Below are 16,931 nucleotides of genomic sequence, written 5' to 3'. Positions count from 1 at the left end.
TTCCTCTTCACATCTATGCTCTCCAATCTGATTATCAATACAATCCTTGGGGACTGACTCAGGGTCTTTGCATGTACAATGTGTCCTGTGCTCCATGTATGATTGCAGACTTTAGCAGTCGGTATCATTTGGCAAGAGAAAATAGATGGATAGGGATAAGGCTAAACAACAGTGTTCTATGAAGTACAGACAACCACATCGATGTGTACTTTAAAAACACAAGGGAGGGGGAAGAGAGAAAGGGAGAACATGGTGAGACACTTGATCACTTAGTATGTCATTCTAAATGTTAAAGTTTAATCCAGTTGTTAACAATTGTCTAAACAGAATGGTGTATAAAAGATCTAGCTCCTCAAGTGATCTATTTTTGGCATGGCCAGTCACAGTGTGATGTTTCCTGCTTTGTTGTAGAAGATGGGCTTTTAAAAAATGGTCTGACCATGGTGACGTCAATGCAAAAAGTATTTTAAGCCAGAAATAGCTATTCCTGTCATTCCCTGTTTAAATTCGAGACAGACAAAAGGAAGGGTAAATGAGAGATTTAAATGCACCATGCAGCTGGCACACCATGCAACACCAGGTTTCATGTAATTTATTGACTAACCTTGTTCTTGTGTTACTGAGCAGCGTAACCTGGCAACCCACTGTGGTTGATGTTACCGTCCCACCATCCTAAATGCAGTGCCTGTTGTAAACTGCCCATGTTGTTAAATCTTTTCTAAGGACCTGAATTTTGCAGACTTTGGATGGCTGCTAAGACACTTATTGGAGAGAAATGGAGGCACTTGTCAAAAGCAGAAAGATGAAAATGGAGATGTGCCTTTGAAAATCTTGAAGGAATACTGACATCTATTTTTGGATATGTTCTGTCATTCTTGTGTGGAGCTATATACAAAGCACAGAAGGATACTGTTTTTTATTCACTGGAACCATACATAACTATGGTTCTTCGAGTGGAGTTTTTATTAAAATGATGTCTGAGAAAAAGTGGAAGACCACAGGAGAGTCATCGATCATTATCAACAGCCTCATCAGTACACACAAAGTATGTGAAATATGGTTGAATGACTTTGTGCTCTGTTCAGTCATGTAATGACTTAACTCGATATGTGCTCCTCTCATGGAAAACATTTAATTAAACGTGTCTGTACATTTTGTCTAGCAAAAGCTGAAAGAGGAGCGTGAAGCTAAGCGGGCCCAGCTGGATGGAAGACATGACTACATCCTCAGCATTGTGGCCTCATGCCTGGGAGTGGAGAAAGCTGATGTGGAAGATGCAATACTGGAGGGGAATCAGGTACCCTGTATTCATTATTCATTTATTATTTTCACACAGACGTTTTAAGATTGCTTTGTATAACCCACAGCAGCCTGGCTAACTAAAACAAGTAGGTGTGGTAGCATTTGCAAGACATTATAAATTGATATTGTTACTGGAACGAAATTACTGCCACATCTATTTTATTTGAGGGTTAAGAATTTAAGTATTTGTAATAGTAAAAAGTTTGGCCATGGTTGCACTATGCATATCTGTACATCTACAGTAAGCACTCAACTGTCTCTCAGTTGGGGAGACTGTCTGATTGTGCTGAAAGTTTTTTCTTCATCTTTCTCAGATTGATCGCATGGAGCAGTTCTTTGTAGCTGAGGGTCTTCCACATCTCATGTTCTACTATCAGGATACCGAGCCAGTTGAAGCAGGTAACATGAAAATGTACACTAACCATGTCAAGAATGAATGTTATGTGTAGACTATAAATCTAATTGCTGATGTCGGAAACATTCGATCACAGCAGTAATTGATAAGATCCAAAATCAATTGTGATTTGATTCAAAATGCTGATTCCCCAGTATCCGGATCAAGCTTGTGGTTATGGTACCTTGTGTTGTTTCTGTGCCCAATTCTTGTTTCAGCAGCAGCAGCAGCAGCAGCAGCCTCTGTGCCCTCCCAGCTTGTTGCCCAGCAGCCTGGTCGCAGCAAGAAGTCTAAAGTGTTTGTGACAGACGGGAGGGATGTGGCACTGACCGGGGTGTGTGTCTTCTTCACCAGAGCCAACACCTCTAAGACAATCACCTCTGAGAACATACACAGAGTGAGTCACTTTTCAAAGGGCTGTTTTGGAAATGTGAGGCATCATGACTTTAAGGGTGGTGACAGTCAGTCAAAGATATAAAATAAAAACTGTGAAACTAATCATTTCACCTTTGATATGGGAATAACATTTTCAGATGTGGGAATAATACAAACCATATGCATTTTTAAAGATAACAAAGTTGAAATATTTTTTGTACTGTTCTGTTTTGTAGTTTATGTAAACAGACTGTTTATTTCACTGTAACAAAATATAGAATTTTTTAATGACAAAAGGACACTTCATTCCTTTTGCGGTGATCTATCTTTAAGCCCATTCGTTGGATAAATTGTTTCCCTTAACTAAGACAGCTTCTTTTCATCCAGAGCCAGTGAGACAATAGGGGATTCAGCAATAGCACTCTGATACCATGGGCAGTTCTGGCTATTGATTCTCGCTGATCACCTGCTGTCAGCAGCAAAGCTAATCACCAGCACTGATAACAGGGCATGTTTGCTACGAGACAGTTCACAGCAAGAGAGGAGAAAGGACAGCTTTTGTGTGTGTTTGTGTGTAAAGCTTGGGTGTGCATGCCCACGTTGTGAGTGCACCTGTTGTGCCAGAGTAGTGTAATGGTTTTTGGTATAAATAAAAAAAAATTTAATTTGTTGTTGATAGTGAAGATTAGCAGGTTGTTAGTCAAAAGCATCAAAAATTGGGAAGCAATTACACTAAAAATTAGAAAAATATGAGAAACTCACAAAGCAATAATTTATTTGGTGTTAATGTATTGGGACAACAGAACATTTTAAAGGGTTAACTTTCTGGCTAGCTTAGCCTCACAAAACCTCTCACCCATGTGGGGAGGTTGATGAACGGAGAATGGGAACTCCACCTGCAGTCGACTGCCTGGAACTGATGGAGATATTTCTGGCTTTAAGACGCTTTCTGTCTTATTTAAGAGGCCACTGTGTCTTAGTCAGGTCAGACAACACTACAGTTGATTTAGGAAGTCAGATCATTTTTTTGTTTCATGGACTTCACCGCATACAGGGAAACCTCTATATAAGCAAAGTCATTTCCACTGGGTAGTAGAAACTATTGCTGGCCTATGGCAGCATCCTGGGCCTCATTCAAGAGCATTTCTCTCCTGGATATATGTTTGGCTGCAAGTTTGGCCTCCCCTTCTCCTTAATTGGACATTATTGAACCAACACTGGCACACGCAGTTTTAAATGCAGTCTCCTTTGAGGGACATTTTACCCAGCAGTTAATAGCAGCTGGCCTTTGAATTAAGCTTGTCTGGAAATACAGTTGTCCTTATATCCCCCATAGTGAAATAGTGAGGGAATACTTACACATTACAATTACAACCGTAATCCCGGATTTCTGATAGCATGAGTGGGATATCACACCAGTCTACCCTTCTTGCACTTATCAAAGAATTATTAGAATGACTTAGTAGGCAAATTGTGGCTGGCGTAATGAAATAGAGTGCTACATGGTGGGCATAATCCATAGTGAGATACCTCACTCATGCTCTCAGAGAACCATGGGTATGGTTGTAACCTTACGTTTTAGTTTCTGTGAGTGTGTATGTCTCATGTGTGCACTTTTATCTCTTTGTAGGATGTAAATTTCAATATGCTGGACACAACAGAGGTGGGTCTGTTAAAAAGTGTGGAGCAGTTGCTATCTGAGATCTTCATCCCCACGCTGAGGAAGATGAACCATGGCTGGGGGGAGATAGCCAGTCCTCAGGCCCAGGCTGTCAAACAGGACTTCATATCGTCATTGGAAGGCTTTGTGTCTGTTTTGGCTGGAGCACAGGAGAGCCTGCAAGAAAAGGTAAGGAACACATACTGTTAAACATCAAGGATAAGTTGGATTGTTAAAGTCCAGGTGAAAAGAGAAATGTCATTATTGTGCCTTGCATAAGCAAGCACAATACTATTATTCCTCGGGCTTAATATTATTATTCTTCTTCCGTACGTTTTTCGGCGCGCTTCTTCTCCCGCAGCTTTTTTCGCACATACACAAAAAAGGTATCAAAACGTGCGGCTCGATGAGGACATTAGTGCTATGACTTTTCTAAGAATTTCGCCAAACGGTTTGCCGATAAATCGCCAAAAACCGGTCCAAAAAATGAATGGGTGTGTATTGCGAGAACCTCCAACTGAAAAAAACTCAAAGGGTGCGTAACATCATCAAAAGAGTGGGGGGAAAAAAAAAAATTTAAAAAAAAAAAAATTTTAAAATTTTTTTTTTTAAAAAAATATTTTTTTAAAAAAAAAAATATAAAAAAAAAAAAAAAAAATATTTTTGGGGATACCACTGCTGAAGCTGTCAGCAAATAGTTTTGGCGGGAAACACACTGATGCGCCGCAACACCCTCTCGCGGCCCAATCTACTCCCATGTTAAAATGGAGGAGGAATCTTGAAACACGCTCCTTGAACCTCTTCTCTCTCATCTCCCCGGTCACATTTTTTAACTTTAACCACTGAAACTGGCAGTGCTATAGTAAAAGATGATGACGCTCACGGTCTTTTCGGTTTTCATTTCGGTCGTTCCTGGCCATGGGTTCGGGGATTAATTTTAATTGTTTTCTGTTCTCTGAGGAGTTAGAGACAGAGAGAGCGCGCAGCTGCTGTGGGCTCCCTGATTGCCATGACAACTAAGCCTGCTCCACACACACACACACACACACACACACAGAGCTAGCTACGAGAATGACAAGACATATAAGCTAGCGCTAGCTGGCTGCTAAGATAATTAGCAGGCGGCTAACAAGCAAACAATTTAAAGCTGAATGATTTTAATATTAACACAAAATAAGAACAATACACCTTAAATATTTTACCCTACTATGAGCTGTTACTTAATTTACATTAGCACTCCTTCAGGAGATAATACAATTAAAAAAATAAAAAAAAATGATTTGGCGATTAGCACGTAGCTAAGCGCTAGCTTTGGTTTATGTGTTTATGTGTGCTAGCTCTAGCTAGCTAGCTAAAGAGAATTAGAAGGTATTAGAAGGCTAGCTAATTAATTAAAATGCTTTGCTTGCTAGAGAACAAGCTACTAATGTTCTAGCGCAAGCTAGCTACACAGAACAAGGTATGAATGTGCTAGCACTCCCTAGCTAGAGAGGACAAACGATTACTTTGCTAATTAAACGTCACAAAAGACACTGAAATTCTTAATTAGCATCTATTTCAACTTGATGTGATAAAACATCAAGTTAGATTTATTTTGTGAGGAAGAAGACACTCAGACTGTTGTAACTGCCTATGACTGCACAGTAAGAATAGTTTTCTTTCTTAATTATGTATTATTTATTAATATAAATATTGTTATTCATATTATTGATAGCATTACTTATTATTGTTGTTGTTATTATTATTATTATTATTATTATTATTATTATCATTATAACTACATACTTATTATTCCCACCATTGTGGTTATTACTTATTTAGTTACTTTAGCAATTTTAATTAAACCATGACCCTTCCTGCATTATCCCAGGACAATAGTATGCCAAACTCCATTTAAGAAATACCATATATTAACAAATATTTGCGCTTACATAAAAGCACATAACTGTAGAAACACAAGAAAAAACTCATCATATCTCAACAGTCTTCTTGTTAATTCGGCATCAATATAATACATAAATACCAACTTTTTGGCCGACTTTGTCGCATCAACTCGTTACCGGCCTCACGATTTCAGTGGGAGAAGATCGTGTGAATAGATGGAAAAAACAAGATTTGTCATCAAAATACGTGGTTGTTAGTGGATCACGCGTACACCGAATTAAACACGGGTGTCTCCCCTCATTGTACTGTAAACTACTCCGCAGTGTCAGTAATGTATGGGCCAGTGTCACGGGCCAGAGCAAGGCACAATCAAAATTTCTTTAGGAATTTTCTAGTTTTAACATCAAAATCATTTAAAAAGTTTACAAAAACTCTTTCTTTGTATTTTTATTAGGGCTGGGCAAGTTAACGCGTCATTATCGCATTAACGCATTAATTAATTAACACAGACAATTATTTTATCTCGCATTAACGCATTTTTACTATTATTGTTATTTTAAAAGTCCGTTGCTCACTGGCTCTGAATGCACATCCAGACAAACTATGGGTCACAGGAGGGGAGTGGAGGGAGGCTTTGGCAGACTATGTTGGATGCAGCGTGTGGGATAAGTATAGATAAACAAAAGTAAGACAAGCTAACACATGCCACAGCGAAGTGGATAGCTTCAGACTGCAGGCAGATTAGTATTGTGGAAGATAGGATCTATAGAACGCATGACGGCACGTATGAGCCTCCCTCAAGACGCACCATCACAAGAAGAATGTGCCAGTTGTATGAAAAGGAGAGGACTACAAAAGCGACGGCGTTACAACGTGCACCAACTGTTGCTCTCACTGGAGACTACTTGACATCGCTGGGTAACCATAGTTACCTCAGGGTTACAGTGCATTATATTGATGGGCAGTTTTTGTTTTGCTGAAACGTGCACGGAACATTTTATTGATGTTGCACAGCAGTGGAACGTTTCAAATAAAGTCAGCACACTTAGCACAGATATAATTATTTGAACTGCTACTGTGTAAAGGGAATACTGCTGTTAAAAAGCAACTTATTTGTTTAAAGTATAAGTGCAAACCAAATGTCACTTTTAAATTCATTATTTAATTTTGCCTAACTCAAATCATGCGATTAATCGCGATTAAAAATTTTAATCGTCGCCCAGCACACATTTTTTTAAATCAAAATCTGATCATTTTGTCATTTTGTGTTTCTGGGACCCGTCTCACTGATTACTGTACAAAAACACAACTTCATCACTTGTACAAAGTTCTTGTACTCCGTTGGCATCAGATCCCGGTCTTGCCGTGCTGTTCACTGGTAGCTCCTAGTGCCGGCAGAGTCAGCTAATGGGTCCGCTACCGACGCTTGATTGGGGGTCAGCGCAATTGGCTACTGGGAAGTCCCTCCCTAGCAGCCTGTATTTTTTTTTCTTTTTACAGAAAATACTTAAATACATAGAAGCAAATAGCATTCTGATTTTGGTTTCATGTGGATTTTAATGAGTGAGTTTAATTCAGAGCAGCTTTTGTTCTTTAACCAAAACTAGTTAAGATATTTGTGCACTAACCAGATGTCACACCCTTGCAGGACTTGCTTACTTGTTTAAAAAAACAGAAACATACATAATGAATTGGATTAATAAAGACAAATTAAGGCTGTTTGAACTACTGTGAACTTTCTTCATTACAGTTGGGTGTTTCATTAAAGCAGCAAGACACTTACAACCAACAACAACCTAACAAGTCTTGCAACTCAAAAATAACTGTAAACGGCCTGTTTTGACCCCAGCCTCTTCTTCAGTGAGCACACTAAGGCATATCCACAAACAAAATAAATTATAGATACCCCAGCAAAAAATAACCCATGTCATGGCTTACCTCCAGGTTACATTAAAGGAGTGTGACACATTTGACCTGCGGGTGCTGAAAGGCCCATCTGACTACATGGCAGCAGCCAACAGCACAGAAGCCACAGAAAAGGTAGAAGCCTGCATGAAAGTCTGGATCAAACAGATAGAACAGGTGAGACATGTTAGGTAACAGGTAAGAAGTCATTCTCTGACCTATTACAGTTATTATTGTGCATCAAACCTGTTATGTTGTACTCCTCTGTGTTGTGCTGAGTAGTTGTTGCCAAATTTTAAAACAGAATTTATTCTCAGATCCAAGTTTGATTTGAATGTGCCATGTATGCGGTGAAGCTGAACAGACAAATATTTTTTGCTGGATATGTGCTATATATTTCATGGAGCTGAGCAACAAATGTTTAAAATGCATGTTTATCCTAAAAAGTAGAAAAGCTATCTGTCAGGGCAGCTGTAAAGTATATTTTTCTATCATACAGTTACTCGTATGGCTGAATTACATATATTGTCAGCACACAATATTAAAAAATGTCGTGTTTTCAATGAGATTTATGTTAATTTTGACATATTTCATGTTTTCTCCCAACTCAAACATTTAACGATCTAAATGAATTCAAGGTCCGTTGGGGTGGGATGCAAAACTACCACAATAAAATAAACAACTGGAAAGCATCCAGTAAACTACAGAAATCAGTGAGTAGTAAATGACCTCTGTTCTCCAGGTTCTAGCTGAGAGTGACCAGCTAAGAAAGGAGGCTGATGACCTTGGCCCTCGGGCTGAGTTGGACCACTGGAAGAAACGAATGTCCCGCTTCAACTACCTTTTGGACCAGCTTAAGAGTCCTGATGTCAAAGCTGTACTGGGTGTGCTTTTGATGGCGAAATCTAAACTCATAAAGGTCAGAAAATACTTTTTTGCTGCTTCATAAGACACTATTTTGATTTTGCCAATCTCTTCTGCCCATTATATCAGTGTTACATGCTTGTCTTTTTTCCAAGATGATTTTGACAAAAGTCTTTCATGTTAAATTGTAAAGACTGATGTTAGTGTGACACAGTCTTACCTTAAATGCAATACCGGTTTGTTCTGTCTAGTCATGGCGGGAACTGGACACCAGGATTACAGATGCAGCCAACGAGGCCAAAGATAACGTCAAGTACCTCTACAGTCTGGAGAAGTTTTGTGACCCTCTCTACAATAGTGACCCTGTAAGAAAAATACTTTAATCTCTTTAAAGATGAACATTAAAAGCAAACCAAATGTATTGTATGCATGTTGAACTGTCTTAAGTTGTGAAAATAGTGTGTTAAACAAATACTGTTCAGTGTCCCACATGTGCTAGTGCATGTAACCTGTATAAAGCTATAATTTCTGTTTCACCCCAGGTTTCGATGGTGGATGCAATCCCAGGTCTTATTAATGCCATCAGGATGATTCACAGTATTTCTCGCTACTACAACACATCAGAAAAAATTACATCGCTTTTTGTAAAGGTAGGAGTGGCTGCTATTCCACACAATGCAACAATGATGAATGTTGATGAATCAACAATAGGATTCGGCAAAGCTGTTTGCCTACAGTCTGGATATTGTCTTCTTTGAAACTCTGCAATCTGTAATTTTTAGGTTTTTGTGGATGAATACAATAAAAAAACATACATGATACACAAAAGGATTGTAATTTCTAACACCCCAACAAATTACTGCCTCAATTTATGATGGAATAGATATGAGCAGAATATAGACCACAGAATAAATCATGGACTATATTACAGCTCTCAAACACCCTTGTTCATCACTAATGTTTAGCTACTTTAGTTACATGTATGGTTAAAGTGGCTCCACAAAGAATTGTATGGAGTTGCTGTAGTGGCCTGGGTTTGAATCCGACCTGTGGCCCTTTTGCTGCGTGTCCTCCCCTCTCTCTCTGACCTCCTTTCCTGTCTATCTTCAGCTGTCACTATCAATAAAAAGGCAATAAAAGGCCAAAAAAAAAACTAAAAAACTAAAACATATCTTAATTTCACCATACCCATCAATATCTCCAGGTGACAAACCAGATGATCACAGCTTGCAAGGCCTACATCACTAATAATGGATCTAATTCAATATGGGACCAGCCTCAGCAAGTTGTGACGGACAAAATCAAAGCCTCCATCCACCTAAACCAGGTACTGCATACTGCTTATCGGCAGAATATGTGTATAAGTTACTTTTCAACAGCAATGTTACCACCTTTATACAATGGCTTGATGAAAATGAAAATGACCAGTTTTTTTTTACGAGTCAAATTCTGTCCTCCAGGAGTATCAGCAGTATTTCCACAAAACCAAGGAGAAGCTGGAACAGACTCCCTCAGAGAGACAGTTTGACTTCAGTGAGATGTACATTTTTGGGAAGTTCGACACGTTCCAACGACGACTCAACAAGATCCTGGAGATGTTCAGCACCATTTCCACCTATGCTGCACTGCAGGACTCTAAGATAGAAGGACTGGAGACCATGGCCACCAGGTTTCAGGTGGGCATATTGGACCAGATTGTTCTCAAGACATTATGATAACACAGAGAGTCATTCTGTTAACTGGTGAAATGTCACTGCTAGCCATCTATGTCTGTATTTCTTCTGCCATTCATTGGTTTTGGAATATGTCAGTAGATTTCAAATGTAAGGCTGCTACAGAAGGCTACAGCAATGAAGAAAACAGGTTTACATCTATTGCATAACTACTACATACATGGAATGTGTGAAGTGTTGGTAAGCTGTAGATGTACATTGAGAATGTATTTTATTCAAGGGGGAAAAAACTGCACAGTGAATGTTAAAAAAAGAAACATTTGAAAGTTAATGTGAAATAGGTCTTGAATGACTGTGACGGCCCCTGCTGTTGGTCAGCAGAGTGTGTTGGTTGGTGGTTACGTGTGGAATGGGCCCTGTGCCACTGACACTGACAGAGTGGGTGAAGTAAAGGGGAGATATAGATGACTAGGAAGAAACATGTAGAGATAATTATTGAGGAGAAAGAGAAATTCATTGTAAAAATGGTAGTGTAGCCCAGGTGAGTACAAAATGTGTCCCCAAGTGAGTTTGATTTGGTTAACAAAGAGCTTCAGGTTGTACTTAGCAGTGCCTGATTACTGTCTTATCCCTTGTTTTTTCGTTGTTGTCAGAAATAGTTAAAAAAATCAGATTGTACTGTTTTTGTGTCATAGAAAATAACACTAGAAATTTTTGAATTGCATCGCATTGTCTAATTGGTGTTTCAGTGTTTTCCCTTGAGAGTACATTGATGTGAGCTATCTGTTTGTTTCTGCTTCCTTGGATGTACAGACTGCAGAAATGCAGGGAAAATGGGAGGTAATGTATCACTACAGTCTTCAACTTGTAGTAATGCATGGCCCATTTTCATAGTTTACAGCATGCAGTGGTAAAATTCATAGGCTTGAAATTTTACCACTGTACATATGACTAACTATGTGACAATACTCACTGCATGGAACGTGAACAGATTCCAAAATATGTTGTTATTACTGCTCTATATTTGTGTTGCTTAGTTATTTTCTCCAGCGATTTACTAGCAAATGTTTTGCATGCTGTTCAGTTTACCTGCTGCTCCATCATTCCTTTCATGACCCAAATAACCAGACAGAGCTGGATTAGAATAGATTGCAGATCTCTCCTTTTGTAGAAGATGACAGTTAATTCTGCAGTATATGCATAATTTATGGTAAGCTTTACGATTTAGTGTTACATTCCCAGTATTAATATCCATTCTGTTTGTCCTTGGCTATTTTAAAACCCAGATTAATTCACAGACTAAGATGATATGCTCTTCATCATCACTGTGGTGTCATCTTGAAGCCCTGACACACAGCTGGACAAATAAATGGGATTTCGGATTTTTGAGAGGCTTTACAACTTTTAAATAAGAATAGATGAATGTTTAAAAATAAAACCTGTGTGTGTGTGTGTGTGTGTGTGTGTGTGTGTGTGTGTGCATGTACTCTTTGTTTGTGTGATAGGCTATTGTGCTGAACATGAAGAAAAAACATTACAGTTTCCTAGACCAGAGAAGAACTGACTTTGATGTTGACTATGAGGAATTCTGCCAAAGCACTTCAGAGCTTCATGTAAGTTGAATATTACAAACACAAGCTTAGGAAAGGCTTAATCAAGCAATAAATGAAAACACCTGTGGCTTATCTCGTTAGTAGGTATGAGCCATCCTGTGGGGTTTTCATTTTTTCCACTGTCTCTTTTGTAAGCACATTTTTTTTGTCATTGGTCTTCTAGAACCAGCTGAAAAGTTTCATGGATAGCACCTTTGAAAAAATTCAGAACACAGAGAGAGCTCTAAACGTGCTGAAGAAATTTGAAAGGTAACCCATTCTTAAATATTGCTTGTCATTCCATGCATATTAATCTAAGCAAGTGTTTCTCAGTCTGGTCCTCAGAAGAGAACCAGCTAATACGTAATACTTTAAACCAGTCCCTAATCAACAGTGTTGGGCTAGTTACTCAAAAAAAGTAATTTATTACTTATTACTAATTACTTTTTTAAAAGTAATATTGTTACTTTACTTATTACTCGCTGCCAAAAATAAGTAGTTACACTACTAGTTATATTACTTTTCCCAAAAAGATCGATTATAATCCAGTTTTGTTTAATTTTAAAAAATTTAATTTAATTAAAGGGAATATTTCCGGATGATGTTCCAACAAATGTAATATTTTTGGGATGATAACTAATATTAAATAACACTACTAGTTACTGGGGAAAGTAATATTGTTACTAGTAATTAGTTACTGCCTAACACTGTTATCAATTGGCTTTAATAAAAGACAGCAGGACAGTTTCTCACTGTGGACATTTAAACACAAGTAAAAACTGATGAAATCCAATAGGCCAGTTGAATGATTGATTGCCAGTTCCAGGGTCATTTTTTGTGCATATTGGCTCACTGAAATGATTTACTGGCACATCTAAATGGAATGGTTCCAAAGTGTTTTGATATTAGTGTGTTTTCTGCTATGACCAGTCAGTATGCCTTGCCATGGTCTTTCCAAGTGACTGTAATAGATCTTGACGTGGAATACCTTATTACATATTATTCAGTTCACGTCTTATTTATTGAATTGCTCTAACATTGATTTTCTATTTTTGGATTTTGATGAACTGCAACTAATTTCGGACTCACTTAAAACAGACTGGGCATCCCAGACCTCGGCATTGAAGAGAAGTATCAGCGCATTCTGCAGAACTATGGCCGGGACATTGAAATGGTCTCCCGTATCTACATGAAGCAGAAACTAGACCCCCCCATTGGCCGGGACATGCCCATAGTGGCGGGCCGTATTATGTGGGCTCGGCAGCTGTCCAGCAGGATCCAGGGTCCCATGGATCTCTTTCAACAGGTAATATTGAATTTCTGCCTCCCTACAATGAAATGTGGCTGGGTATTGGTTTTGCTGATTGACAGTAGAATTGTCAGTGCATTTTCCTTTTTAAGTTATACAGTAACAATCTGTCCCTGTGTAGCATCCGGGAGTTCTCTCCACACCAGAGGCCAAGAGAATCATCAGGAACTTTAACAGGGTGGCAAGGGTCCTACTGGAGTTTGAGATGCTCTACCATCACAGCTGGATGAAAAAGGTAAAGGGAGTGGGGAAGCATGAATAGCAGCAAGTTTTGGAATAATAAGGTACAATTTGTTACAGAAATTATATTTTTGGCACAGGAGCATGCTTATAAATTTGGATATTTATGGTCATACACAACATTCACATATGTGTGTGTGTTTTTCCCCCACTCACACATTGCCTTCAGTCTCTCATAAATCTTTCCTTTTTTTTCTATTTTTCCCTGCTATAAAACTATCCAACCAACCGTGATACCTACTAACCAGATGGAGGATGCCCGGGTGGGCCTGCAGGCCTCTCTACTGGTCAGGTCTCCAGAGACAGGAGAGCTGTTTGTGAATTTTGACCCAGAGATTCTGACCCAGATTAGGGAGGCAAATTGCATGACAAGGATGAATTTGGAGATTCCACCCTTTGCTGCTCTGTTGCAGCAGAAACAGGACACCCTCAAAAAGAACTACAACAAATTACAGGTGGATATTACACACAGTTGTACAAGTCTGCAAATAATACATACAACTTACTTCATATAGAAATATAAAAGCTAGTACACTGCAGGGAGCAGTAAAAAGGATAATAGGAGTAAGTAGTAATTATTGTCATGCTAAGAAGGTCATTCAAACGTACGTACAGCATTCTCCACTGAGCAAATTAGTTCAACACTGTTGTGAATGAATACACTAACTGTATTAATATCTTTTCTCTTCCAGTTAATGTTGAGCGAGAACACCAGAGTGCGGACTAAGATTCAAAGTGCTTTTGAACAGCTGGCCATGCCGCATGTAGCTAAGGTAAGATGTGGTTATTATATCACATTTATACCGCAGACCATGTCCTGCATGTTATTTCCTTATTTATGTATTTGATAGTGGTATTCATACAATTTTAACAACATTAAAAGTTACTGTCCAAAGATCTCAATTGCAATAAATGCGCCAAAGAAGCTAGGGTTATATTATTATTATATCCTAGTGAAATACTGGATCATTGATTTGTTAAAATATTTTGGTGGAGCTGCTTGTTCAGTGTGAGAGGTCCCAAGAAGATATACTGTAAAAGCAGTCACAGGATAGCAATGGGATAAATAAAAAAAAACGTGTCTTTCTCTGGTAAACCAATTTATGTCTGCTTTTATGTTTTGTTATTCAAGTTATTCAATTAATATAATTAAGGCCCCTATCAAAAGGGATTTTGTTTCAGATTAATTATGTGATATGATAGATATTTCAAAGGATTGTTAACAGCTTTTTTTTTTTTACACAAAAATGTAACATGTGACTGTGGAAATGAGACTGACTTTACCTAGAAGCTACTATACAAAGTGCATCATCATACTTTACTGACTCGGCAGGTGGATGAGGCTATACAGCCGGGTTTGACCTCCCTCAACTGGACATCTCTGAACATAGAAAAGTACCTCAGCCGCATTGACAAGGCTTTGGGTAAGCAAAAAAATCCACTGAGATCAATGTCTGACATACTGACACATAGGACATCCTGCAACTCAGCACTGGCAGCATCTAATAGAATTTACATTAATGGATTTATTGTACATTCGCTGTTCATGTGTGTGTTCTCACAAGTAACTCTCACATGCAGTATGCATTATGTCCCACTTTATGCTCCACTTCTAATTTTATTCTGATCTTTGTAAATTTGCTGCTTCATTCACCACTCTCTACCCCTCCCCCACCTCCAATGCTTGCCATCCTTTTTTCCTCAATTGCTGTTCTGTGTTTCTTTCTTTCTCTTGTCTCTCCAGCTGACCTGGAGCTGTTGATGGATAGGGTGAACGACTTGGTGGAATTTAGGATAGATGCGGTACTGCAGGAGATGAGCGGGTCCACACTGTGTGTCTTGCCTGAGGATGAACCGGTAACCTGTGAGGAGTTTGTTCAGACCACCAGGGTAAATAAATACTTCCAAATAAATTAACAATTGTAGTATGTAGTTATAGTTTTATCAAGCACACCTTCTACATTATGTATTGTGAATGAATGATTCACTCGCTGCAGACAAAGCTAAGTATGCTGTATAAAGAAGATGCGAAGTTCTGATTGACTCATTAATGACGTTAACCCTGCCCATGCCATTGGATGTCGTATAGCAGTTAGAAATCACTGACACTAATTGAAGCCAACATAATTTGGTTGTGTGCCAAAGTAACTTGATTAAAGTTCTGTATGTATAGTTGAATTAAAGTGAATTGTAAAGAAATGTTAAAGAAAGTGTTAATTTAATTCTCAGGTTTCCTTTGCATGAGTTTTGTTGTGGTTGTGGGAGCCCTGGTAAAAACCCTAGAGCTAATTCTTTGCTACAGTACACTACCCCATAGCATATTTAATGTTCATGTCAAATATATATATGTGTGTGTATAGGACCTGTGCATAAGACAAGCCCAGAGTCTCCACACTAAGAGCTCACTTGTGGAGGAGGCTGCTAATGAACTGATCAACATGCTGCTGGAGTTTGACCACAATCAGAGAGAGGAGGTGGAGAAGGTTGAGGAAGAAAGTTGCGCTGAGAGCAAGACCATTGACCACATTGACAGTGAAGGTACACTAACATTTTCCTTTTGAGATCAAATAGAATGGGATATAATAAGGTGCAACAGAACATACTAGAGGAGATCATTTTAATATCAGATAGCACATCAGAAACGATGCATGAAATAAGAGAAAGGTGACTGACAAGTGACAAGGTCACAATTTGTTATAACCTCATTAGTTTAACCTTCATTAATGTTTTGCCTCTTTAAATAGTATGTGCAAAAAAAATATATATACAGATAAAACGGAGTTATAGTATATTATGGCTAAGTTAGAGCTCTTATTTCACATTTGATGTTTCTCATTAGTCAAGGAGAATTGTAGCCAAAGGGGTTTATGTAAATGTGTTGCCTCTTGCATCTCAGGGGAAGACGAGGGCCGCTCAGAGGGCCGTCTCTTCTCCAGAAACACCTTGCTCCCTCCTGCCAGCGTTGGCCCTTCCTCTCCCTTGGTGAGGAGGAAGAAGAAGAGGGACCTGATGGAAGTGATGGAGGAGGAAGCCCAGGAGTTACTCTCCTACTTCAACCACCGTAATGTGGATGCTTTGCTTAGATTGACACGCAACACTCTGGAGATTCTACGCAAGCGTATCCACACCTCCTCGCTTGTGCATTTCTTGGGTGGGCACAAAAGTAACAAATAATGAAACAATAGCACAAGATATGTTGTGTTCTAACAAAATTGCCTCTCCCATCCTGGGAGGTGGAGTGGAGCAGTGGAGGAATGGAGGCCAGCAGCTTCTTTGTCTTCATACTAGAATGTTGAGATAAATGGACATGACCACATTAAATGAAAATAAGTTCCATCTTCTTTTTGGCACATCAGAAACACTGCAAACCATGAATCGTCATAGTTACTACATATTTCAGGAGACACGTGCAGTATTAATTCCTTATATTGTTTCTCATGGGATTTATCTGATCTAGTAATTTTAAAATCTTATCATGAACAGCATAATCCAGCTATGTTTAATATTCATTGTAGTTTTATCATTATACGATATATGATTTTTTGTTATGCTGCTTTTGAATCTCTTAATCCTACTTCTGTATAAGTATATTCAAAGAGATGATTATTAGCAATAGGTGCTAAGAATGAATATATTATATATACATATATATATATATATATATAATAGTGTGTGCTTCTTCTGAACAGCTGCAGTGAAGTTGAGATCCTTCTTCCATTGGTCAAAAAACAAA

General features: G+C 38.6%; 1 protein-coding gene across 3 annotated transcripts in view; it reads left to right on the top strand.

The window, feature by feature from the left end:
* dnah5 (dynein, axonemal, heavy chain 5) overlaps nucleotides 1-16,931 on the top strand; it is a 97,997-nt gene that overhangs the window by 6,974 nt on the left and 74,092 nt on the right. The window contains exons 2-22 of one of the 3 annotated variants that reach the window (XM_051406557.1): nucleotides 1,163-1,297; nucleotides 1,617-1,701; nucleotides 1,918-2,093; nucleotides 3,702-3,920; nucleotides 7,560-7,697; nucleotides 8,263-8,439; nucleotides 8,636-8,749; nucleotides 8,927-9,034; nucleotides 9,589-9,711; nucleotides 9,845-10,060; nucleotides 10,871-10,897; nucleotides 11,563-11,670; nucleotides 11,834-11,919; nucleotides 12,748-12,955; nucleotides 13,080-13,193; nucleotides 13,447-13,653; nucleotides 13,891-13,971; nucleotides 14,532-14,622; nucleotides 14,943-15,088; nucleotides 15,559-15,736; nucleotides 16,095-16,349. In XM_051406557.1, the coding sequence (XP_051262517.1) occupies nucleotides 1,163-1,297; nucleotides 1,617-1,701; nucleotides 1,918-2,093; nucleotides 3,702-3,920; nucleotides 7,560-7,697; nucleotides 8,263-8,439; nucleotides 8,636-8,749; nucleotides 8,927-9,034; nucleotides 9,589-9,711; nucleotides 9,845-10,060; nucleotides 10,871-10,897; nucleotides 11,563-11,670; nucleotides 11,834-11,919; nucleotides 12,748-12,955; nucleotides 13,080-13,193; nucleotides 13,447-13,653; nucleotides 13,891-13,971; nucleotides 14,532-14,622; nucleotides 14,943-15,088; nucleotides 15,559-15,736; nucleotides 16,095-16,349 (2,992 nt within the window). Of the gene's footprint in view, nucleotides 1-1,162; nucleotides 1,298-1,616; nucleotides 1,702-1,914; nucleotides 2,094-3,701; nucleotides 3,921-7,559; nucleotides 7,698-8,262; nucleotides 8,440-8,635; nucleotides 8,750-8,926; nucleotides 9,035-9,588; nucleotides 9,712-9,844; nucleotides 10,061-10,870; nucleotides 10,898-11,562; nucleotides 11,671-11,833; nucleotides 11,920-12,747; nucleotides 12,956-13,079; nucleotides 13,194-13,446; nucleotides 13,654-13,890; nucleotides 13,972-14,531; nucleotides 14,623-14,942; nucleotides 15,089-15,558; nucleotides 15,737-16,094; nucleotides 16,350-16,931 lie in introns of all 3 variants that reach the window. The other 2 variants (XM_051406556.1, XM_051406558.1) reach the window with 2 other exon arrangements.

Source organism: Dicentrarchus labrax, unplaced genomic scaffold, assembly GCF_905237075.1.
Source record: "Dicentrarchus labrax unplaced genomic scaffold, dlabrax2021, whole genome shotgun sequence".
Lineage (NCBI taxonomy): Eukaryota > Metazoa > Chordata > Actinopteri > Moronidae > Dicentrarchus > Dicentrarchus labrax.
The sequence above is the reverse complement of the archived record's forward strand: the minus strand, read 5'-3'. Positions and strand labels throughout refer to the sequence as shown.